This window comes from Bacillus rossius, chromosome 5 (assembly GCF_032445375.1).
Source record: "Bacillus rossius redtenbacheri isolate Brsri chromosome 5, Brsri_v3, whole genome shotgun sequence".
In the NCBI taxonomy this organism is placed as follows: Eukaryota; Metazoa; Arthropoda; class Insecta; order Phasmatodea; family Bacillidae; genus Bacillus; species Bacillus rossius.
Genome location: NC_086333.1, coordinates 40,127,991 through 40,154,782, shown reverse-complemented (window position 1 = coordinate 40,154,782; position 26,792 = coordinate 40,127,991). Strand labels below are relative to the sequence as shown.

The window sequence follows — 26,792 nt, the reverse complement described above, 5'->3', positions numbered from 1 at the left end:
CTTTTAAACACCAACTATGGCTGGCGTTTTGTCCAGAAATGTTGCAGTCGAAATTGTGGGTAGTATCACGCAAAAACAATAATGTTGGCGTGAAATTGCATTATAAAAACCTGTTGAGGTAGATAAAAGAAATTGTGTACGGTGCCAGTTCACAGACATTTACAACTAACTATGAGAGAGGGACAGAGGGAGGGAGACCATCAACACTGCTAAATGTTCACATCCACTCACAGAATGCACATACACTTTCTCCTCTAGCCCGCCACGCCACTTATGACAGGCGCTCGCCGGCCTGGCGGGTCGGTGGGCAGTGGCAGATGTAGCATAACAGTGCAGTTCATGATGCTTTGCATGCATTTCTGAGAAGATATTTTAATTAAACAATTTGTACTTAATCGTGACATTTTTTAAAAACCAACACAGGCTATATATTTAAGCACATATTTAACCAAAGTGAAAAACTTCCTTAAGGGTCACACTAAGTGTTTTTAACCCTCGAGGACAAGCAAGATGGGTCTCCATGCCGTAGGGCAATTCGAGGTAGTCATAACTGGCTAAAACTGGCTTTTTCCCATCATTCCTCCTTGTATCGCTCCTTCAACCCCTTCTTTAGTTCCTCAAGGAGTGATGCAAATACGTGTAAACAACAGAGCTCAGTTCAAAGTTTTTTTTTTTCTGAGAGTTGGTAGTGCAGTGCTCAGACCCCACCTGCGAGTGCTTTGTGTTCCCAGTGTTCACTATACATGGAGAGACCAAAATGTGCTGATTCAGTAGCGTGATGCATTGTTTCAATGAGTGACGTTTAAAGTGGTGACTAGGAGGACATTGAAATGGGTGATAACAGCAATGAATCAGGTGAGGAGGTAGACCGAGACTGTCCTATCATTAACAGTGAAAGCGAACAGTCAGGTGATGAATACCAACGTATGACCCGTATTTATCTATCAGTGTGCTGACAGTTATAGCATATTTTATTACCATGTTTTATTGCATAATCGTTGCACATTTTATACTAAAATCAAGTTTGAAAAGTAGAGGTGCAACGATTATGTGAAAAAAGCTTTTTTTGTTAGGTAAAGTTATTCGTAAAAACAAAACCTATTCAAGGAAAGTACGTTCATTTAAAAAGTATAGTATACAAAAGCACGCCAAACAATTTAAACTACTAATTCATGCAACCAAAACGTTTTGTTTAACTTTAAACAGAAAAAACCAAAACTGTGACACGAACGTGAGTAGGAGCGCATAACTATCATAGTTCACACCACGAAAAAGCGTGGGCTATCAAATGTACACCTATCCCTCACTTAGCAGGACTAATTCGTTTCTAAAAATGCTCATGTTATTCGAAATAGCGTATTCTGAAGCATTAGTTTCCATAAATAGCTAGGCTAATTTATTTAATGTGTTCCAAAACTTTGTTTAAAAATAGACTTTACATAATATAAAAGTGTTGAATAACACTCAACTATAATTATGTCACACCATTTATTTTTATATGCCTCACATTGCACTTTGTATGACAAATACGACACAGAGTAACAAGAGATACGTGGTTATGTACTCAGTCAGTCAGTCGGCTGGCTGACTTGCCCGCCCGGGCGTGACCTTCAACTCACATCGCGTACCTTTCCAAACCATCCTTTACTGACAGTGAAACCGATATTAATGTCCGGATAATTACATTTTAATTTTTCCAAAATTAAAGTGCTTATTCGCGTATCACCACCTGGTTCACACCAATCCTGTCAGGCCAATGATTATTCTTCTCTTTGCAACATACATTTAACAACCTTTTCCACGTGAATCATCTGTTCATATGTGTTCCGGTATCTAATGTCAAATATATTCCCGCTAGTACAACCAACAGTATCAGACTTATATACACTTTTGGTAAGAGTCCCTATTTCATTCGATTGTGCGCACAGTTGACTTGCTTAAAACTAAAGTGCGACCAATATAAGCGTGGCCTTGATGACATTTTGCATGCTGTAATACTTGTAGTTTTGTCTCAAATACTTGAACACGATGCATTATGAGTGATCAAGCACGTACAGTTACCGGCAGCTAATGGACGGACTTTGCTTTTGTTTGAGTGAATTCCCTGCCACTGGCTAGACAGAGTTCATGGCCCGGTTTGTGGCCAGGCGACAACGTTACTGCACGACGGCATATGCGCGGATGTAAAAAATTTGGTCTTTTATACTCCATAGTCGCAATTTAACTTGCCATAGCTGATGTTTGTACAACAGCCGATAGCATAGACAGACCTGTGCACGCATCTCTTCCTCCCTTGTTTGCCTAACTGTATCCCACGGCTTATCTGTTGTTTACAGAAGTTGAAACAGACTTCGTGGCATCATGCCCAACTTTTTTTTTTTGTGTGTCGAGATTTTGTGCTAACTGGAACTTGCAGACGTGCTATTCAAGACTGGGGCAGTGAAATTCACATCGTACTAAATGAATCCGTGCAATCTGAAGACGTGCTAAGTGAGAGATAGGTGTAGTTAACTCAGCACCAGACAGAGCGTGCGCGTTGCATGCAATAGATGAGCTATCTGTATCGATATTCGACTATGTACGTGCGCGTGCTCTATATGGGAATCAACATAACCAAACATGAATGATGCCAACTAACACTGACTACATTTTTACAAGTGGTACTCAGCGGTGACGAAGATGAAAAGATAAAAGTTAAAATGTTTGAAAACGTCTTAAAAAGAAAATTTACTCATCAGACAACTTCTTATTTCTGTTAATTAAATAAGTAAGCGGTAACATCCAAATGAATATTAAATTTCAACTTTAAAATACATTGTTTTATGCAGGAAAACTACCTACACAAAGCGCTCGGAATCTAAAAACATCATGCAATGTTTATGCGAGAAATATTTTCCCTCCAAATTTTGATGTCCAAAAATAACGGTGCGATGATTATGCGTGTGCGATAATTATGCGTGTGCGACGATTATGCGCGTGTGACTATGATGCTAAAAATGTTGTATCTTCCTGTAAAATGCAAATATGTTTGCAGATTGTGTAGGTGTTAGTTATGGGTTCGGGACAACCACTTTGGTTTGTAGAGGGGGGGATAGAAGAGTCCTAATAGGGGTGTGAGGAATGAGCTCGGGCCCCTTCCCCTCCCTCCTATCCTAGTAAACAGACAGAAGCGTACATAAAAGTACGGGCAACACCAGTTTCGCTTGGCTTACGCACCAGAAACCTGAGGCGCGGTACATAAACACATCCGTTGGTATCTTCCAAGCAGCTTCAAAATTGACCAACCAATAAAATAATTTTTATTTTACCAATAGCAGATATTGGAAAAAGTACCAACAATCCATATAGGATATTCAGGCCATCACTTCAGCATATTAATGTCACAGATGTGAAAATTCAAAGAAATTACAATAAAACTCTGCCTACAGATATCAAATTTGGTTGCAGGGTCTCTTTGAGGAGAGCTGGTTGGTGGACTGGGGGAGCCACAGGTCACTAAACAAACCTCGAGGGATGTGTAAAGGATAAAAACGGAGTATCATTACTGCTACGAAGGTGGACTGACATGTCCGACCTTCGAAGGGTCAACACGTTTTAGTATTTTATTCGGTTCTGGGGCCAGAAACTTCAATGCCTACCCCTGAGAATTGTCTTGGCATTTGGAGGGCACGAGTAGGTTTAAACTACCAGCCGTTATTTTTTGTAGAATACTGATAGTAAATTAGTACCTAATTGTTATGTTAAATTCTTTATAAATAGAACCTCATGAAGCCAAGTTTGAGTGGCCATCTTTTAATTTAATTGTTTTTTTTATTTATTTCTGATCTGGCAACCACAGTTTTGTGATTTTTTCCCGGAGTCTAGCCAGAGAAATGACTTAAGTAGTTCAAAAGACGTAAATGCCGTCATGCACAGAGATAAGCGGGTTACACTATATGGGTATTTTTCACATTTGTATATGTGGACTATGTTGTCTACATTTTTAATTAAATTATTAAATATTAATTAAATATATTATTTAAAAAAACTTTTATTTGACAACATATGGGTTCAATTTGCAGTGAGTCTAGCCGGGTGGAAAAATCTTTAAAAGCACTGAGACCCTACCCTCGAGTGATTGTGTCCCTCAAGTAAGCATAAGTCCTCGAGGGTTAAACAAAAAATGGGCATACAATATTTGGAATATAATTTTTATAAACATCTTCCCCCAAAAGCAATTACTGCAGTAAAATCTAGCTAGTATTTGTTTCACTCTTAGTAAGAATCCACTGAGAATTATTTTTTAGGGGATCTCATGTGTTTCATGAAGGTTTTTAAAGTTAGTGTTATTTTTCAGGAACAGGTGTTAACACTGCTGGGAATGGTGGTTTCTGGGATGACATATCTCTGAACGTTGCCAAGCCTGCTGCTGCTCCTGGTCCTAAGAATACCTCCAACAAGCCTGCGAAGCCAGCGACCATGACCAACAAGAGTGCCGGAGGGGGAGGCAACAAAGCCAAGGGCAGCAAGAAGGACGAGGCGGTCGTGATGAAACTGTTCGAGCAGAATGTGCAGCGCACCGATGACTTCACTCAGTGGTGTACCAAGACACTGACTGAGCTCCAGGCATCTTGCGTTGAGAGTGAGCATTTCACAAGTTTCTTTTACGTGGTTTTGAAGTGAAACTTCTTTGCTGAGGGGGCTACAATTTTCGAGCGTTACGAAAATTCAGATCGCATGGGGGGAATTGTTAGATACATGGGGGAAAGGGAGAGGAGGGGAATAGTTAATTGGTTGGAGAACCTGTAGAGATGTAGACAGTAGGAGATAGGCAGAAATGATGCAGCATATTTGCACACTTGCATGCTTGCAAACTTGCATATTTCCTTACTTGCATACTTTCACAATTGTGCAGTACCATAGTTTTTAATACCCAATGATGCTTTCATTCTTCAGATGTATATTTATCAACGTTTCTAAATATTTAATATTTAAATACCTTGCCCCTCAAAAAGTTTCATTCTTACACTGTAATTGTAAGTATGATTTTCCATAGAATCTAAGTAAAGGATCACATAATAATGATATATTATTGATATTTTATTAATTTACTATGTTGTTTAAGTTTGTTGGCAAACAGAATATAAAATTGTTAAACTGTATTTCATTTAAGAACAATTGAAGTCAGTTTAGATGTTAAACATTGTTTTGATGGTTTTTGACATATTTTTCTACTTGCATTCATGATTATGAAAATGCCGCTTTGTTTTAGTCCCGACCTTTGTGGCTTTCCTGCGGGACATAGAGTCCCCGTACGAGGTGAAGGACTACATCCGCACGTACCTGGGCGAGGGCAAGGAGATAGTGGAGTTCTCGCGGCAGTTCCTGGAGCGCCGCTCCAAGTGGCGCAGCACGCAGCGCGTGGCCCGGGAGGAGGACGACATGTGCGCCCCGGCTCCCGCCATCAACCCCCTTGGCACGGACTTCACCGAGGTGAAGGTGAGCGCGGCCGTCCCCTGCCGCTCTCGTTCAAGTCCCTCTCGACACTTTACCAAGTACCCTCTTTTTTCCGCATGATCGTTGCACCCATGTTTCAGGGCGTCAAAAATTCTGATAAAAAAAACCTCTCGCGTAATCGTTGCATGATGTTTTTGGTCCCGCTATTAGATTCCGAGCTCTTTGAGTAGTTATTTTTTTCCGTATAAAACGACGTAATTTAAAGTAGAAATCTAACATTTATTCGGACATTACCACTTACCTATTTAATCGACGGAAATAAGAAGTTATCTGATGTGTAAATTTTCTTTCAAAGACGTTTTTTAAATGTTATAAGCTTCATCTGATCATTTGCGTCGTTGCAGTGTACCGCTTATAAAAATGTAGCCAGCGCTAGTTGGCATCATTCGTGTTTGGTTATGTTGCTTCCTGTATAGAGCGCGCACATGTAGTCGAATATCGATATTGATATCTCGCCGGTTTCATGCAACGTGCGCCCTCTGTCGAGTGCCGAGTTAACTACATCTGATGGCCCGCACCCTTTTCGTGGTGTGTTCTATGACGATAGTTATGTGTTCGTTCAGGCTCGCATTCGGGTTTCAGATTTTGTCTTTCTATTTAAATTTGCGTAACTTACTAATTTAAATTGTTTGGCGTGCTCTATTATACTTCACTTTTTTAATAAACGTACTTTCCATGAATGGGTTTTGTTTTTATGAATAACTTTTAGGGATGGGTCGTGTCGATTCTTCGGTGCTTTGATTCCACCAATTCTGCCAGGAATCGGAACCGTCGATTCTTCCGCCAAGTTTCAAGGAATCGTATCGTATTTAGTATGGTACTGAGCACTCTTAATAATTAAAAAAAAAAAAAAGTTTTTTCCTGAATGAAACAAGCGATTCCTGCTAAAATTACAGTTTTTTTCGGCCAGAATATTGTCACAATATTTACGTAACTCACCTTGCACTTTGATTTCAAAATTCGGTAAATTACGTAATACGTAGTTATCTTATATCACGTTTATATTGGTTGCTGTTTCAGCTTATACAATTACATTATAAAAGTCGTTAGGATCAAATGAAATATTTGTTTTCCAAACTCTAGAATCATAACCGTGTTTTAACTTATTTCGTGTTGAATTACACAATACGTAAAGAAAGGAAAAGAAACAAATTACGAATACATCATCTCATCTAGCCGAGTCCGCCATACTTTAACGTTGTAAACAGCTAACAGAGCGTGCAACACAACAAAAGTAATACTATCTATCGTAATTTCTTTTGTTTGAAGTTTTAAAATGGTTAAAATTGGGTTAAAACACGTAATATATCACTGTATTTTTATTTAATATAATTATATATTTAACTAGTATGTCTGATTGATTAACTTTTTTTCGTTTGCTTCGCGCATAGATGGTACATTATGACGCGGCTGAGCACTTGCTGCATGAGATGAAACACGAAAACCTCCATATTATCGAATACTCTGTTTATGTTGTAACCTCACTTTTGTTTCTATTAACACGCGTGGTTTCAATTACTATTTTACAAGAGATCAGGTCAGTTTATTTCTACTATAGTATAGTACACGTATTTCTGTGATTGTACAATACACGTATTTCTGTGATGTATATAACTCGTTTTTGTAGAAACACACGTGAAACGGTGTATTAGAAATAAAACAAAATCATGTCTGAAGTGTGGAAACATTTGACAATCTACCCGTTCGATGACAAATTTGCAATGTGCAATTATTGGAACACACAAATATCTTGTGGGCCAACAAAGACCACAACCAACCTATTAAAACATTTTCGGACTCAACATAAGTAGGACCTATCTTGCTTTGGGGGACTCCAGTGAAATTCATAATGTACCATAAGATTCTATTTTTGATTTATATACTGTTTTAATATTTCAGTTTGTTTTGTAAACACACCTGAATTCTCATTTCTAGAAATTGATGAAATTATAACCTTGTATTGCTTATGAATTAATTAGCATAATACAAGCAGCTGAGTTCTCATTTCAATTACATAAAAAACTTTGTCTTGAAATAGAAGTTTGTTTGTAATCATGGTATATTATATTTTTCCTTTAAGTTTTTTTAATGATTAGGTACATGGCAATTTTTTTAGTGAAATCAGAATCGGAATCGAAGCATTTTTGGAATCGGAATCGGAATCGAGAAAATATGGAATCGACCCATCTCTAATAACTTTACCTAAAAAAATGTTTTTCTCTAAATGTCGCACCCCTACTTTTCAAACTTGAGTTTAGTATAAAATGTGCGATGATTATGCGATAAAACACGGTAGCTGTGAAATGGTTATCACCTTTTTCCCCTTATATCTCAGTTTTAAAATGTATTAGTAGTTCAATTTTTTTCCCTGAGTTGAAGTTTGTTCTTTTCATATGTGTAGATCAAGATATTTCTTAAGTAGCAAGTTTTAAAATTCTGGATGACAGACACCTAAATTCTTAGGTAAAATTGGAAAAATTGTGGAGTAAAAAAGAATTTGTGTTCATGAAAAAGAAATGCACAGCAAACCTGGGTCCATGTGAATTTGTATAATGTAATAAATTTTAAAATAATAGATTAATCCCAGTTATATTCTACTGACAGTAAAATATTTTTAGAGAAGCTAATTTTATTTTAATTCTTGTGAATAAAAGTAAGTACAGTAGAAACCTGATTTTACATTACTGCCTTTCACGTTTTCCCGTTATTTACACCATTTTATTATCTGTCCCATTTTAACCTCATTTGATGCAATAAATTCCTGTTGATTACAACATGCCTACAAATTGCTTCTCACAATTAGCACAGTTCGTTTATGCTATACCTACATTAATTTGTTTTTCCCATGTTAGTCACATACATCGTACATACGAAGATAACACTTCCGTGTGAAATACTAAATCCAAAATGCTGTTGGGAACACTAGCACTGTAGCTCCTGGATTTTTCTATGTGGTCTTCCATTAAAAACTGTATTTACAGGCGGCCGTCACTGGGTTAATAATGAATGATAGACTTTGAGAAAATGTTAGCATGGAACACTACTGCTGCAGTTTATAGAACCCGACTGTCCATCAGTAACTTATTCATACCGTATTACGTAGTTTTTATTTATGGTACCGTATTTACTCGCATAAAGGTCGCGGCAATTTTACCAGATTTGATGGGAAAAAAATGAAGTGCGACCTATATGTGAAGAAAATTTTTTTTTTAAATTTTTGAGGAATTTTTTTTTTTGCAATATTTTGCTTTAAAATGCGAAAAAGATGTTTATATAGGTATAGGCAAATTTATTTACAATGTACACATACAGCGAAACCACTTATTTACGTTACCGTTATTTACGTTTTCCCGTTATTTGCACTATATTCTTCAGGTCCCGTTTAGTTCCCATTTAGTCCAATACAATACTTTCACGCAAATTACATCTCAAAAATCGAATTCATCCCGCTATTTACGTCACGTAACAACCATAAACAACCAGAAAATACCGTGGGTACTTTATGAGTATATAAGATTAGCTATTAGGCCTAAAAACATCGTGAAAAACGTAACGTTTATAGTCGGCAATGAACATTTTAAATCGCAAAATATACATATTTTATAACATGAAAAGTTGCTTTTATTTCTAAACATGTAATAATTTAAGCCTAGGCGTATAAAAGTCCGAGTAATTATAGCAGGAGACAATCTAAAATGCACGAAGGAAAAATGTAAACTCACGAATGTTTAAACGTAGCTGCTTGTAAGTTCTGATACTGTATTTATGTCACAACTTAGCCGAAATACTGGTACGAGACATAACCTTCACAAGATAAAATGAGCGGAGTCTTGGTAACTGTTTTATACGTATTTTATAATTTCGGAAGTATTGTACAGTTGACGCATATTTTTTAAACTAACAATTTATTTCTGGGGATCGTAATTAATTAATTATTGGTATCAAGACATCAAGATGGACGTAAACTTGAACATGTCACGGCAGCGAGAAAACTGGTGCGTATACCAATAAACTGGTATTAGAACTGGACAAAACTGGTACACGGGAGGTGGAGCTTATATTTTTTTCCGCTAAGCTCGCGTCTATTGGCTGGCTGCTGATGCAAGGTCACGAGTCTGGGCGGAGCGTTGAGTGAGTTATACTGCGCATGCGCAGCTCAGTGGACAAAGAGAGCCAGCAGGCGCGCCGTAACAGCAGCTGATCGAGTACAATGACCTTTCTCCGCGCACGGTGCGGTAATGAATTACCGGTGCGACCTATATGGGGGGAATCTTAAATACCAAATTCAAGACCTCAAATTATGGGTGCGACCTATCTGCGATGGCGACTTATATGCGAGTAAATACGGTATTCATCTTTGTCAACGTCCGTTAAAAATAACATGGTCACTAAACAATTTAAATGCCAAAAAGCGTAAAATTTTTGTCTTTTACTGTGAGTAATTAATGTTTTTTTTTATCTATACGTATTTTATCGAAATGGTAGCTTGTAAAAGAGGAAAAAATTTCAACTGATGAAAAAATAAGAATTTTAAAGTGCGTGGATAAGCTGTTTCACTCACTGTGAGGTTTAGGTTACTTTGAGCACAAATGTTATAAATCGTAAAATCATTAAAGAAAATGCAGCTCAGCGTGGTGATAAAGTACTGTGTTTTTATGAATATTCTTAATGTTTGGATGTCTTATGTTACTATGAATTGATAACTGAAGTACGAAAGTACATATCGTGTTTTATCGCACAATCATCGCACACGTATAATCGCCACACCGTTATTTTAGGACATCAAAATTTGGAGAGAAAAATTTCTTGCATAAACATTGCATGATGTTTTCAGATTCCTAGTGCTTTGTGTAGGTAGTTTTCCCATATAAAACAATGTATTTTAAAGTTGGAATCTAATATTCATTCGGATATTACCACTTAGTTATTTAATTAACAGAAATACGATGTTGTCTGATGTGTAAATTTTGGTTATTGTGTTTGGTATTGTATTGTATTGAGTTTTAGGTAAATTCACCTGAATTTTATGGAAATCTCTAAAAGTTGTTCTCCAAATACTTTGCTCAAATTGTTGCAGAAAAGCTCCACGGAAAAATTTGTGGACAGTCACTTTTGCTCATAAAAATAACATTTAGGACCACTTGCTTCAATGACTTACATGCCTTCAAAGTACACTAGAAAGGAAGTGGTACATCTTTAGGTATCTATTTGTTAATTTTAATCATGCTTTATCTAATACAAGATTAATGCTGTGATATTTTATGAGTAGGGACAAGATCACATGGTAAATGACTGAATTTTGATAAAAACAGCGGACTGAGAACCAACAGGCGTAACCGAGGACCGAGAGAATTGGAACTGGTTTATGATTGATTAGTATTTAAGTTGACTGTAGTAACTTGCCTCTAGCAAAATAAATTTTATTTCATTCTGTTGTGTAATCAATGCTGGCAACAGGTGATTTGATATAATTGTTTGTTTATTTCCACACCTGCATTAGTTTCTTAATGTTTTTTCAGGGTAAGGGGAAAAAGACAAAGAAGAACAAGATGTTTCGCGTTGATAACCGCATTTTGGGCTTCAACGTGACGGCAGCGGAGGATCGGTTCAACGTCGGTGACCGACATTACGTAGAGGAGATCTGAGTCTCAGCTTTGTCAGCCTCTCTACTTCACCTTCATGCTACTAACCATATGCATGTACCAGATGATGTCTGTGAACATTTCTTTAGTTGATTGCTGCCACTGTGGCAATGATTGATTAAGAGCTGTTAGATTTATTGTCAAGTAACACATTATTTCTTCTGTACACAGTTGAAAATTAGTTTATCATTTTTAGACCCTGAAATCCCTGGAACTTATCAAAACAATAGACATTTTTTTTACATTTTTTGTTATAATTTTTTATGGAATTCAACATGTATTTTTTATTGCCTGTAAAATGTTTCTTTTTGAAACTTCTTCATGGATACTATTGTAAATACAAGTTAATATATTTTTATTTTTTTTCTCTAGTTAATGATTTGAAAGTTTGTACAGCTTTAGGTGTAATTACGTAAAATAATTTTTAGAATCACCTACTAAAAAAATGTTGTTTGTAGGTTACATGTTATTTATACTTGAAATGTTAAATTGATTCCTTACCATTTTTTTTTGTTACACTGACTACAAACTTAATAAAAATTCAAAGTGTAAATGGTAATTAGTTTGATAAAAATATACTATAAGGTTAATACATCTCTACCATGTTTGATTTTACAAATATTTCAATTAAGTATAAATAAAACTGTAAAATCTAAGACCCAGGGATCTATCAGTCCGAAAAGTAAATGTTTATGCCAGTTATGTTTATAAATGCATTTACATATAAAAGTTATTTCCATATTTTCATTTACAAAATTTTTAAAGAGTTTTTGTGCTGCCAGAGATTTACTGTATAATATTTTCAAGAATGTAAATAAATCTGGTTGTATAGGTACTGCTATTAATTATTTAATTTATAGGCTATGAATAAATTATGCAAACTTCTTAAGTTTATTATACAGTGGGTGTCTTACATAAAAATTTCATGTTAATTTTTTTCTCATTGGCAGATGTAATACTATTTATTGATTGTTAATGTAATTTAGTAATTTAAATAATTCTTATTTTATTTTCCATAATTGATTCAATCAGAGCATGAACATAGTCAGAGACATGAGCAGCCCATAGTTTTCTTCCATAATTTTTTTTGTGTCATTTTGCACATTGATTCTTTAGAGTTTTGTTTGTGATAGAAAAAAAAAGTTTGTAACTGTGACATTAAGCTATTGTTTGTAAATGTTAGGCTGTAACAGACTTTCTGCCAGAAGTAAGTATTGCAATATGAAATCTATTCACAACTGTGTACAAACACCATGATATGATTGTTTTTTTTTTTATATATAAAAAAGGCACATTTTATGTCTCTACGTTCTTCCAACATTTTTGAAATTGTGGCGTGTTGGTCAGCAGTAGAGAAGCTATATATATATATATATATATATATATATATATATATATATATATATATATATATATATATATATATATATACCTACACTGGTGACAAAATAGCTGGAAACAGACTATTTTGGAAGAAAAGAGAAAATAATGGCCACACCATGGTTTGTCAAATGATCTTTGAAAAGTCTACTATACCACAGTGCCGAGGGTTGTTACTTGTGAATACTGTACATTAATGTGTTTGATAGTGGGCACACAATGTCACACACCATTTGTATGTAAAGATTTTGATTGGAAAAGAGAATGAACTGTACATTTGCAAATAAATATGGTTGTATCATAACTTTTTGGTGGCTTTTTACGATTTTGCTGGTTATTCTGTTGAATTTTTTTACTTTAATTCCGCTTTAAATCCTGTGGTTAAATACTATGTATGTAACCGCTTTCAAAAAGTTTGTGTAAATAAATTCATAGAAAATTATAAACACTTTAAAATTATTTCATATGATAGAAAAGGTAGCTTTAGACAAATCTGAGTTAATAATTTACATGTTCAGGTCAAATAGTTCTATTTATGTTAGATTGTTATATGGGTACATGCATTAACAATTTCTGATTTGATTCAGTGACCAAGACACTAACTCAAGTGTTACCAGCTTATAAAAAAAAGAACTGTGAGATGAGGTATGTCATAACTCTTAACTGTGGGCATGATGAAAAAAATGCTGTTGCGTTAGGTAGCACATAATATTGTTATACAATTATATTCTCCACAAGGTCATAGGCAGTGCTGTCTTTTGTTTATTCACAAGTGATGTAGTTAGAATAGTAAAGGCAGCAAATTTATTACAAAATATTGGTCGCTTAGCGAGAATTGGGTTTCCCCTAACATTTCAAGGCGTACATGTAGAATTTTGATAGAGATTTGTTTTCTCATACAAAATAACAGAACTACAGTAAAACTTCCTTAAGATGTTCTCTCGTAATACAGTCACAAAATTATTTCCTTCATCTCTTCAGTATTTTATATACCCCTATGTTGTGTTTATAGATGCTTCCTACATATAACATTCAGGGTTTGAGGAATATATTAATATAATGTTTATCTTTAAACTTTTAAACTGTATTATTGTTAAACATTTTAACATTTCCAAACAATAACAAAGAAATTGATAACTGCACATGACAGTCAAAACTTTTGTCACATGCCACTCACTGGTATAAGTTGTAGTTTTCGATGAATCATCTGCTTACATTCATGTTGACTTTGTGAAGCTGTTCCATCTGTACACCATTTCCTTCATTCAAGGAGTAATACACAATAAACCACCAGCCATTTGTTGACCTGTTTTGGTGTAACGTAACTGGCACAGTAATTTGTGGAACTAAACACAGTTTTATTGTTTATTGAGTGCTGTAGTAAAAACTTTTACAGTAAAACTGTCTTAAGAAAATACTGGAAAAAACAAAACAAAATGTACTTCTTAAGCAGGAAAACTTATTAAAAGGGTAAATAAATTTTTTTGATTTTCATGTGAATGTTCACAAAATATACAGCACTAAATTGTACACAGAATTACAGTTTACTTACAGTTTATTTTGTGTGAAAAATATTCACTGATGGTTTTTTGCTTTGAGTTTTTTTTCACTCAAATTGAAGGGGAACTTTTGTAGCTCCTACAGGTTCCTCATGACACCTGTATCATCAGGTGTTCCTTCTAGAAAGAGGTTGAAATTGTCCAAGAACTTCAAAGCTTTGTGACATGTTGGGATAGGCTTGCATTCTTCTGCAGCAGATTCCTCCTCCTTCCTCTTGTGCATCGACTGATGGAATTTCAGCTCAAAGTTCATCTAGATCTTGTTCTCCACAGGGTGACAGGGCGTCCATCATCTGCTGTGACAAATTTATCAAAACTGGTGGGGTTGGCAAGTAGGTCCTAAAGTCTTGACCATTTGTTTATTATTCATTTCATCAGCATTACTAACATCCTGCTCATAAGATGTTGAAGTTGTAAACCCAGCCTTCTTGAAGCCATTTGGCCAGGGGCGTAGGAACCGGGGGGGACAGGGGGGATGTGTCCCCCTGAACTTTTTGGGTGGAGGGGACTCTCCCTTTCCAACTTCCTAGACCGTGATATTTTTATTTTATAATATTATTCTGCCCAACTTTATTTGTAATTTCTTCACTCAAATTTTATCTTAAGGAAACAATAATAATTTTAACATCAATGTATCCAATGGTTAGATACAAAAACTGCTTAAAAAGCGCTATTTTGCACTTTTAAAATAAAAATTTTCCGGTGGAGGACCCCCCGGTAGTAAGAGGGGAATGGGTTTACATGACATAAAAATCTTTATTTGTCCCCCCCCCCCAACTTTATGAACACAGCTACGCCAATGCATTTGGCAAATGTTTCTCTGTTTACTAAGTGTTGTGCTGTAGCCAAAATTGAGGTGGCATCGACCAGCGACAACTTGTACCTTTGCTGGCCGTTTTCAAGTCTTTGCAGTGAACTCAAAACAAGACTCCTACGGAACTTCTGCTTTTAGGCCTTAATGAGGTCTTTGTCCATAGGTTGCAATAACAGCTGTTGTGTTTGCAGGAAGAAACTCTAGTTGCACATTCTTCAAATGTTATACATCTTTTGGATGTGCAGAACACTGGTCAGTAAATAAAAGAATTTTCCTATTTTTCACTAACATTATCTGTCAAGGTAAACCAAAAACTCGTGAAATATCTCACCAGTCAACCATCCAACCTTGTTGTGATAAGTACATGATAGGGACTTAATGTTTCTGAAACATCTGGGTTGCTTTGGTTTGCCCACAAGAAGTGGCAACTTTTTGGTAACCATCCATGTTCATGCCGAGAAGAACAGTAATTCGCTACTTGTTTACTGTTGTGCCAGTGAAATTTTCTCCTTTGAAAGTGTACGTATGGTCAGGGAGCATATCACAGAATGAGCTACGCACATTTGTCTATAGAGGTGTTCGAAGCTTCGAAAAAGTCGAAGTCGAATCGGAGCTTGCCGACTTCGGTTCGAAGTTAACACCAAGAATTTTTTTCGAAGGAATCATTAATAACTTGTCAATTATCTTGAGGCTTCATTCAACAATACTGTAACGATGATTGGTGTTGATATAATACCACTTTATTACAGTAAAACAGAGTTTAGACCGTATATTTGTTACTTCATAAGCAAAAATAATTTAAATAATTTCTACGGTGACGGTCGGCAGCGACATCTTATTTTAACATTTTCATGCAGGTTGGCCAACGTGACATTATTTTAAAAAAGCACATTTGCGTCGTGCTCCGATAAAATGGTAATAAGTAATAACTTAAATATTTGTTTCATCATAAACACATAAAAATAATGCAGTTATTACTTAATGTACATATCAAAAAAGGATATTTGGGAATTATACATTTTAACAATATTAAGTCTTAAGATTTATAATAGCATCGGTTGGCCATCCTCGTAGCATCATCATGTAGATTGTGCACGTCCAAATAATTATCTCCATATTAAATTACGTAAACGTTACTTTCAGTTCCAGCATATTGAAGTTAAGTGAGCCTTATGATTATGATCTTACCCAAAAATAAGGCTTAACGGAATGTAAATAAATAGAGGTGGGTACTTTTTTTTTTATATTTTGTTTCCTTGCACAATAAAGATTATTCCTAATCCTTTAATATATGGTTTTCGGTGTATCAACATACGGATTTCTGCCGCAAATGTTGAAAAATGTTGAAATAGGTAAGTAAACTATGTCAACAAAATTTCTGTTTATGCGAATTCCAACATTCCAACACGATATTTGGCTTTTAGCATTTGTTTTAACTACGGAATGGCGGGAGGTTTTTTTTTTTTTACCGTACGCACATAGTACATGAGACACGGCGTTGATAGTGTTTTTATCCGCTAGGTTAACATAAGTTCCAGAGTATACTGATTTTGTTAATGTGAAAAACTAAACATAATGGACGTGATATCGGTTGCACGCAAGCGTGATCATGATGAAGACAATCCTATCCCCAGTACTAGCAAACAGTCTCCAAGTATGCCGGTGAATGTAATACAGTTCATACATTAGAGATGTTTGTTTAAAAACATTTTTTTTGTCTTAAAAATAAATAAACAAATATCAATACTGTGAAAAAACTTCAATTATTCTGTAGAAAAGTTACGACTTTGACTTCGAACTTCGGAAGTTTGAAGATTTAGAATTCGACTTCAACTTAAACCATAAAAAATGGACTTTGAACACCCCTATTTGTCTACATTGAAGATATCCTGTGGTTTATATTTTGACAGCAAACCTGGAATACGTAATTGTGCTTCTCTGTGCTTCAACTGTCTTCATGTTGACACTCTTAAATTTGCCAATATTTTTATTTGCAGACAAGTCCACAGTTTCTTGAACCTGCAAATCCAGCCACTTGATGGATTGAAATCTACATTTAGTTTCAGTGCAATTTCTTCTGCCTTTTTCTTAAAATTGGGTCATCGACAGGAATGTTAAGGGCAAATTTTGGCAAAACCATTCTTTTAGCACACACCCAACTTTTTCATATTTCGCTGTTATGATTTTCTTTCTGCTCACTGATACACTGCTGAAGAATGGTGGTTTACCGTAAAATTGTATAGCATTGAAACTGGAATACCAAACTGAGCTGCATTTTTATTGGGGTTATTTTTTAAAGTGATGTAATATTTCTGCTCCAAAGAAAGAGGCTTATGTTTTATTTTCATCTTTGATGTGCACAGGTCTGACATGATTAGTTTTAAAATGACGCCACAAAAATCTGAAGATATTATGCAAAAGCACGTGAAAATCCACAAAAGATATTTATGCATAACAATTGCAACCACTACTAAAAGAACCTCAAGCTTCTTTTTTCACCCCTAAATAAATTGCAAAAGATAATTTCGCATAACAATCGACAGTACTCCAAAAAATTACAAGCTTTTTTCTCTCTTCAAAATAATTACTTCTCAACTGTTTTATGTTCACAAAAGTTGCAAAGGTTATTTTTTATATTTATCTTTATTTTTTTATCCTAGAAATTTAAATACGGGTCAATTCAATTATAATTTATAATTCCAACTTTTTTATGGTTTTTGTTGTGTTAGAAATACGATTTACGAATCCATTATGATGAATGAATTTTGTACAGAAGTGAAGTTGGTACCACTACTAATATGACAGAGGCTAATGTTTGAAGCCAAAAAGCACTACATAAATTAAAATATACTGGCTTACGTGCGAGGTATCCTGGATTCTTTTCAATCTTTTTATAGTAAAATAACGATATTGAATTATGTTATAACAGTTTACTAAACTATTTTATTTTAGTGATATACTAAGACTTGTAAATTCCTTAACAAAAGGAGCAATGTTTACTCTGGATTGCTAAAAACTATTTTTTATTTTGTGAACATTGAATTGGAAAAGACGTAATAAATTAATACTTGCTTTTAAATTTGTACGTATACATTATCACAAAATTCAACCGCTGAGGGTCTTGTTTCGCTATGTTAAATACAGTCTGAGAAATGAATAATGGTGCTTTTGTGTGCAGTATATGATGATTACAATATAACTGAAATTTGGCGACAGTCAGGATGCGTTCGGGCAAGTATTGGGCAAAGATTTTTTTTATATAAAATTAGGCCTAAGTATTTTTGTTTATTTAGTGCTTATTAGGCAGGAAAATGTAATAACTCAAAAATGTTTTAAAGAGATATGTTAAGGTTAATTGTATGGGAAACTTTTGGTGATATGTTGTTCTTACATTTTAGGAGGGAAAAGTCTTTAGCCGTGGCGTTTTAAACTGGTTGGACTGTGTTTGATGGACTTAAGGGTGAATATTTAAATTTACATGTGTCTATGATTTCTGTTTTTGGCTGGACTTTTTAATTTTATTTTAGAAAAAGGTTTATTTTGGTTTGCGATTTGCATGGTACTTTTTAGGGGTGATTATAAGGTTATCAAGCATGTTAAAGATTTTGTGAGTTGTAAAACAGTCCATAATGGCACCTACAAGTGGGAACAGAAGGAAATATTGTTTGAAAAAAAAATGAAAATAAGATTGGAAGTTGATATGTATTCTTTGGTACCAAGAGTCTACTTTGAACTGAATCATGACAAAACAGGAATAACTTTTGGTTACTAGTGTTTCAGGGGCGGGGGAAAAGTACCATACTGGAAAGCTACTTTAAGGAAAGAGAACCAATGGGAATCTTAACATAATTTTGTATACACTCCACTTAATGAGTTTGCTCTAAGAGTAGTGTGTAAAATACGTCGGTAGGTAGCGCTATCAACTATGGCAGTTTCCTAGGTTAACTTAAAATACTACAGATAGCACTTCTCACAATGACTTACTGTAGTTACAATCATAAACCAACACAACAGATTGCATGCAAAAAGAAACCAATGTTTCCAAATGTGTGATATAGGAAGCAGCATTGTAATCTTAATACCATAATGTGTAAAAAATTATGTTTGTATTCTTCTGGTACTGCCCTTATGGTAGTAGTCCATTATGCACTTTTTCCCGTATGACTAAAGCGACACTAATGATTACAGCAAACATTCGGCAATTGATTTATTGCTTTCATAATAAGTTATTTTGCTGGTCGTTTGTACAGATCACATCAAATACAATTATTTAGGGAAAAAAATAGATAGTTAATAAAAGAGATTTGTACACAAAAAGCACTGAGTTATGAACTATGAAGTGAAATATTTTGAAAATTATGCTTCTTAAACAATAAAACAACTACAATTTTATAGTGTACATGCACAACTCTTTTACATGGAAAATTAAAAAAAAAAAACTGGTTGTCTGTAAAGTTGGTTTACGAACGATAGTTTAACGTGACGTTGACGCCGTCCCCGCTACCTCTGAGTATTTAGACGTGATTTTGTTCAGTTCGTGATCTCAGGGAAGGTTCGGCCTTGTGGCTAGAGGTAGGGGTCAACGCAGTAGGGCCCCCCGAGCTGTTGAGGCCACTCGGGACGCCTGAATAATAACACAAAACCTCTTCAGATAGTTGGTGAATTTAATACAGCACAGCCCAATACATGGTGCTGCCCGTTCTGGCCGTAACGGTTTGCCCGACGCGACTAGTCACACGCGCAGCTCACTTCCTCAGTGGCGGCTCACGATTCTTATGCGCGTGAGGGGCAGACTCGTATACGTGACGCGAAAGTTACAAAAGACACTCTGACATGGCACACGATATTTTGAAGCACAATACACTACACTAATACCTAGCTCTGGATAAACTGGGCTAGCAACACGTAGGCCCGTGTCTCCGGCGACTCTACGTGGTGACTAGGTGTGTCCCAGGGACTGAATCGTTATTAAGTTTGGTGGCGCACTGCAGTACGACGGTGATACATAAGCCCTGACATGACGAATTACACTTAGGCGAACAACTATTCCGCTAACACATTACACTTGATAAACTGGGCTAGCAACACGTAGGCCCGTGTCTCCGGCGACTCTACATGGTGTCTAGGTGTGTCCCAGGGACTGAATCGTTATTAAGTTGGATGGCACGTGTCGCCTGCTGGCTGCCCCGTGCGGGCCAAAACTAAGTAGCCTGTAGGCTAGGTTGGGCGTGAAGCGCCGACGTAAAAACACATACTCTCCCCACAGTACTTACGTATGACGTAAACACTCATCTCGGAGCACTGATTGAATTAAGTTAAGTACCTCATGGTAAATTTAGGCCGACCGCGGAACTGTACAAAAGGTTGAAAAGAAATTACACTATGGAAAACTACATGTCGGTGAATGCAAAGGTTGAAGGTTCCGCGTTGCGCGCAGGCTGCCGGCCTGGTTGAGCTCTCGAAGGACACTAGCGGTGTCGCCGCGCGCGACCCCCCTCCCCCGCCAGCCCTCCCGCGGAAACGTGTGAATTTCGCGGGAAACTGAACCGGCCAGGTTCGGGACAAATCGCACATTGAAACATGATTTTGCAAAGACTTAATTATTAATTAATAAAAAATAATGTTTAATAAAATCCTGTGGAAAAACATAATTATAACAATTTGTTGTAGTGCGGCGGAAGGATATGCCACACCCGGCCGGATCCTTGCGCCGGTGTAGCACTCGTTGTATGGCGTTCGCCTCGTCGCACGAACTGCACTTTGCTGCGCGCACGGGCGCGTTCGGTGCACACGCTTTTGCGAGACGTTGATGAGGCATAGCGGTCTATGCGACAGAGGAGCATTGGCGGTCGGCGTCAAATGCCCCCCCTTCTCTGAGACCGCTATGTGCATCAACGCCTCGCTTCACACGCTGAGCACTTCACTGACGTTCGCCGCACTGCGAGACCTACACTACGCGGCGGAGTGGTGGTGTGTTGTGATGTAAACATTCTGCCCTGAATACCTCTCCCACTCAATGAATGATAAGGGGTTACGCCCTGACCCGTGTCCTTTCCCCCCCTGGGACTGGGCAGCGACGTGCGCCTCTTCTAGCTCAATATGGTGACAAGTGGGTGGGGGGGTCAGTGTGGTCGGGGTGTGGCAGGGTGGTGGAATGGATGACGTGGGCGGGGGGAATGATAGGGGTCCGGCCACGAGTGTTGGCACACCTGGATCGCCCCTTACGGGCCGCGCCCGGGTGGAGTAGCTCGACGGGGACCTGGACCACTCGTAATCCGCCAGGTAGGCCGGGGGTCGGCGGGCCCTCTGTGGTCGTGTGGTGGGGACTGTGCTGGTAGGGGTCTCCACTGTGCAGAGTGTGGTAGGTCCCCTCGTGTCCGGTTGGGTGGTCGGGCAGCTCGCCTCCACGGCGGGGACAGGAGCGAACTCTACCGGCTCGCTGTCGTCCGCGCAGTACGTCCTGACCGGGGCCCGACGTCTGCGGGTGGGGCGCCTATCCCTACTGTCCGGCTCCTCCTCCCCCTCCTCGGGCTCGTCCACGGATACCCGGAACGTGGCGTCCGCCAGGCTGAGGTCCAGCGGCCACAGTGGCTCGACGTCCTCCTCCTCACAGACCTCCTCCCCCTCCTCGTCAGGAAACCAGACCAACGGATTCCCCACCTCCTCGGGGACGTGCGGAACTGTGGCCAGCGGCACCGGGGACCTGCTCGGGGTGTCCCGGAGGTCGGGTTGGTTGCACACATGTGCCTGATCAGGGCTACCCACGTCTGTGTCGCCCGTGTGCATGTCCCCCCGGGTGGTGGGTTCAGGTGCTGCTCCTTCCCGCGGCGTATCTGTGGCTTCCTGGAGTGTGGGTGATGGTGAAGAGGGGGTCGTTGGGCCAACTCTGACCCCGTGCGCGACTACGCGCAGGTCGTCCCGGTGCACTTTAGCGGGCCGTCCCCTTGGCGTCCGGACCGCATAGGATGAGGGGCCCGTCCTCCACAGGACCTCCCGCGGCTCCGACCATCGAGGCGCCAACCCCGCACAAAAGTTACGCGCCCCGGACGACAAGTGGTGCTGCCTGACATATACCAGCTGACCTGGCTGGATGGGGGGTGGGGGGTGACTAGTCATGGGCGTGTGGGCCGCCAGGAATTGGGCCTGCCGTTGTCTGGCGTGCTCCCTCCCCTCCTCATGATTGGGGCGCGCCACCTTGCCCATGGCAACATCGGCCACCCTGCTTTCCCCGGGCAAAGCCAAGTTCTTCCAGTACAGAAGCTCGGCAGGGGAATGACCGGTGACAGCGTTGGTGCGGCGCCGGAGGCAATACAACAGCTTCGGCAGGTGGACGTCCCATTTGGAGTGGTCGTCCCCCAACCTCAGCCGCAGCTGCGCCTTGACCTCCTGGTTCCGCCTCTCAGTGGGGTTGGCCTGGGGATGGTAAATGGGGGTGGTGTGGTGGTCGAGACCCCAACGTCGACAGTCAGCTCTCCAGCGCCTCCCGCTGAACTGACAGCCGTTGTCCGTCAACAGCACGCGCGCGAAACCATACCGCGGGAATATCTCGTGGTCCAGCAGGGCGGCTATGGTTCCGGCGCGCACGTTGGACACCGGGAAGGCCTCGACCCACCGGGTGAAAATGTCTGTGATGACGACCAAGAACCTCCTTCCCCGGGTGGTCCGCGGGTAGGGCCCCATTATGTCCAGGGCCAGGGTGTGAAACGGGTCGCGGGGCCGTCGGGGGCGCTGCTGCTCCACCCCGTCAGACCGCCTCGTCTTCCTCTGCTGGCACTGCTGGCAGCGCCGCACCAGGTCCCGTACGTCCCGCGTCACCCCCGGCCAATGGAAGGTCTTACGGATGTCTAACTGGGTTTGGTGCGCACCTGGGTGTCCCGCCAGCTCGTGCGTGTGGTGGAAGCCCATGACCTGCTCGCGGGCACCAAGCGGCACATGAAGGCGCCAGGCGTCCATGTCCCCTGGTACCCGGGTCTCCAACACCCCGTCCACGCACCTGTGGTAGGGGTGAACCTGCTCCCCACATGACCGCACCTCGGCCTGTGTGGGGTCGTCTGTCCGCTGGGCCTGTTTCACGAATTCCACTAATCCGCTCAGGGTCTCCACAGGCAAGACGGCGGGATAATCGGGGGCCCTTGGGATGTGGAATAAAGTTGCGGGCGCCTCCCCTGGAGTGACCGGCGGTGCGACTCCCCCTGGCGGCAACAGCCCCTCCCAGTCCTGGTCATCCTGAAACGTGTTGTGTGGGTCGGGATGGCGCGACAACTCGTCGGCGAACTGGTTGTCCCGTCCAGGGACGTGCTCGACCGCTTAAGTCGAAGTTCTGGAGCATCAACGCCCACCTCGTGAACTTCGACTTGCGGCCCTGGGCGGAGTCCAGCCAGCGGAGACACTGGCTGTCCGTCCGCAGCGTGAACCGGCGGCCCTCCAGGTGGTGGCGGTAGCGGCGCATAGCCCAAACGACGGCCATGCACTCCTGCTCGTTCACATGGTACCGCCGTTCGGGCTGGCCGAACTTGGCGCTGGCGTACTCCACCACCCGGCGCACGCCTTTGTCCCCCACCTGGTATAGGACGGCCCCCATCCCCTCCTGACTGGCGTCTGTCTGAAGGAACAGGGGAAGGTCAGGCTGCAGACGGGCGAGCTGGTGGCACTCGCGGAACTGCCGTTTCACCGCATCCAGGGCGGCGTCCGCTTCGCTGGTCCACTGAAACCGGAGCTTGGGTGACAGCAAGTCCGTCATCGGGGCGGTGACGCTGGCAAAATGCGGAATGAACGAGCGCAGCCAGTTGAGAAGGCCCATCAACTTCTGCAGCTGCTTGCGGGTTCGAGGGGCGGGTTTGGACTCAATAAGGTTCAGGTGCTTTGTAAGAGGGCGGCAACCCTCCGCGTCCACCATGTGCCCTAGGTACTCCAGTTCAGCCGCGCCCACGTGGCATTTCTGGGGGGCACACGTGAGGCCGTGTCTGGCCAGCCGCTCAAGGACCAGGCCGAGGTGCCGGGCGTGGTCCTCCCACGACCGTGACCAGATGATGACGTCATCCAGGTACGCGGCGGCGAACTCGCCCGCGTACCCGTCTAACACACGCACCATCATGGCCTGGAAGGTCGCGGGGGCGTCCATCAGCCCGAACGGCATGGCACAGAACTGGAAACGCCGGCCGTCAGGGGCAGTGAACGCGGTCTTCGGGCGGTCCTCTGGACGTACCGGCACCTGCCAGTACCCGGACTTGAGGTCCAGGGACGTGAAGATGCGGGCGTCGCCCAGCCCCGCCAAAGCGTCTGTTATGTTGATGAGCGGTGGTGGGGCGGGTATGGTTACTGAATTGACTGGTTTGAGATTCACACAAAAACGCATGGAGCCATCTTTCTTGTTCGCCATGACAATCTGGCAGTTGTATGGCGACTCACTGGGTTCGATGACTCCATCGCGTAACATTTCCGTGATCTGGGTCTGGATGACGTGCCTTTCAGTGGGTCCGAACCCGTATGGTTTTACGAACTGGGGTTGGTGAGGTCGGGTGGGGATGGTGTGTTCCGTGGTTGTGGTACGGCGGAGCATATCTGTGGCCGCAAACACCTGTGGCTGTTGAGACAAGACATTGTTTATGAGCTCTACATGGGCAGCGGGCACACCGTTCCTCAAGTCCGCGAGCGTGATGGGTGTCCCCTGCTCGGCGGGTGGCCGATAGCCCAGGCTGTAAACTGTGCGCCGCTCGTGGTGGCCAACGTGCAACCTCCCCTCCCTGACTTCCACAGTGGCGTCCTCCTGCGCCAGCCAAGGCAGACCTAGGATCAGCATCTCCCGTAGTCCCTCTACTACTAGTGCTGTTGTGTGACTAACATGGTCCCTGATGGAGAGGGTGATGTTCGAGCGGCCAACAATACGCGCTGTCGCCCCCTGCGTCGCTAACTGTACCTCCTCCACATCTGAGACAATGTCCCATACGCTCGAGCATTGAGCCGACACATACGTGTGGCTGGCAGCCGTGTCGACAAGAGCATGCACCGGCTGTCCATCCATCCTGACGGGAATCCGGAGTAAATGCCCCGCCCCAGGTCCCAACTGCCCTAATTGGAACGACTCACCACACTGCTCCCGGGGCGCTGCCGCTGCCGTCAGGCGGTCCGCAGGTGCTGCCGGTGTCGCCGGGGTCACCTGGTGTCCGGTACTGCTCGCCGACGACCCGGTGCAGGCCGCTGACGAGTCGGGTGCGCCGCGCCCGTCCGTCCTGACGGGGCGTGCCGGTGTATCAGCGGACACCGCAGGTGCTGCCGGTGTCGCCGGGGCCACCTGGTGTCCGGTGCGGCTCGCCGACGACCCGGTGCAGGCCGCTGACGAGTCGGGTGCGCCGCGCCCGTCCGTCCTGACGGGGCGTGCCGGTGTGTCAGCGGACACCGCAGGTGCTGCCGGTGTCGCCGGGGCCACCTGGTGTCCGGTGCGGCTCGCCGACGACCCGGTGCAGGCCGCTGACGAGTCGGGTGCGCCGCGCCCGTCCGTCCTGACGGGGCGTGCCGGTGTGTCAGCGGACACCGCAGGTGCTGCCGGTGTCGCCGGGGCCACCTGGTGTCCGGTGCGGCTCGCCGACGACCTGGTGCAGGCCGCTGACGAGTCGGGTGCGCCGCGCCCGTCCGTCCTGACGGGGCGTGCCGGTGTGTCAGCGGACACCGCAGGTGCTGCCGGTGTCGCCGGGGCCACCTGGTGTCCGGTGCGGCTCGCCGACGACCCGGTGCAGGCCGCTGACGAGTCGGGTGCGCCGCGCCCGTCCGTCCTGACGGGGCGTGCCGGTGTGTCAGCGGACACCGCAGGTGCTGCCGGTGTCGCCGGGGCCACCTGGTGTCCGGTGCGGCTCGCCGACGACCCGGTGCAGGCCGCTGACGAGTCGGGTGCACCGCGCCCGTCCGTCCTGACGGGGCGTGCCGGTGTGTCAGCGGACACCGCAGGTGCTGCCGGTGTCGCCGGGGCCACCTGGTGTCCGGTGCGGCTCGCCGACGACCCGGTGCAGGCCGCTGACGAGTCGGGTGCGCCGCGCCCGTCCGTCCTGACGGGGCGTGCCGGTGTGTCCGCGGACACCGCAGGTGCTGCCGGTGTCGCCGGGGCCACCTGGTGTCCGGTGCGGCTCGCCGACGACCCGGTGCAGGCCGCTGACGAGTCGAGTGCACCGCGCCCGTCCGTCCTGACGGGGCGCGCCGGGGTGACAGTGGAGGCCGGGCTAGGGTTCCAGGGACAGTGGCCAGCCATGGCACTACCCCCTAGCGGGCGTTTCCCGACGTAAGGCCGCCCGCCCCACGGGCTTGCCAGACAGCTGCCCGCGTGGGACAGACGTCGTGCCAGTGGTACCGCTCCTCACGGCAGTACTTGCAGCGCGGAGCCCCCTGGTTTGGTGCCCCGGTGTTCTCCCTGGGTGCGGTACGTCGGGACGGCTGCTCCCCCTGTTGCCTCGGCACTGGCTCCACGTACGGTACCAGAGCCCTGGAGACCTCGGGGGCCGCCAACATCGGTGGCGACGCACCTGGCCGTCGGGTGGGCGGCTCGCGGCTGCGACGGACAGCTTGCACGTCGCGCTCCACCTCGTTCGCCAACCGCACGAACGTCTCCAGTCCCTTGTCGGTGGCGGCCCTAAGGAATGGCCGCAGTTCGGGCAGAATCAGCTGGACGACTACCCCTAGCATGCTGCTGTCGTCCTCCCCTTCCGCCAGCCGTCGGTGGAGCCGCGCCTTAGACCTGATGAAGGCCTCCGCGCTCTCCCCCGCCTCCTGAGGCCGGCAGAACAGTGACTGTTGACACCGGGCCCGGGCACGGGCGTCGTTGAAACGCTCCTCCAGTCCGTTGGCGAAGTCACCCCACTCCATGCCGTATTCTCCGGCTGTGGTCCACCAGTCAAGGGCACACCCCCTCAGCTG

At 43.0% G+C, this 26,792-nt stretch overlaps 1 protein-coding gene across 2 annotated transcripts in view; it reads left to right on the top strand.

The window, feature by feature from the left end:
• Positions 1-12,822, top strand: part of LOC134531729 (GIGYF family protein Gyf) — a 158,087-nt gene extending 145,265 nt beyond the window's left edge. The window contains exons 21-23 of one of the 2 annotated variants that reach the window (XM_063367571.1): positions 4,337-4,621; positions 5,252-5,478; positions 11,016-12,822. In XM_063367571.1, coding sequence (XP_063223641.1) covers positions 4,337-4,621; positions 5,252-5,478; positions 11,016-11,141 — 638 coding nt within the window. In that variant the 3' untranslated portion in view covers positions 11,142-12,822. The remainder of the gene's footprint in view (positions 1-4,336; positions 4,622-5,251; positions 5,479-11,015) is intronic. The other variant, XM_063367572.1, reaches the window with a different exon arrangement.
• Positions 12,823-26,792: the final 13,970 nt, after the last annotated feature.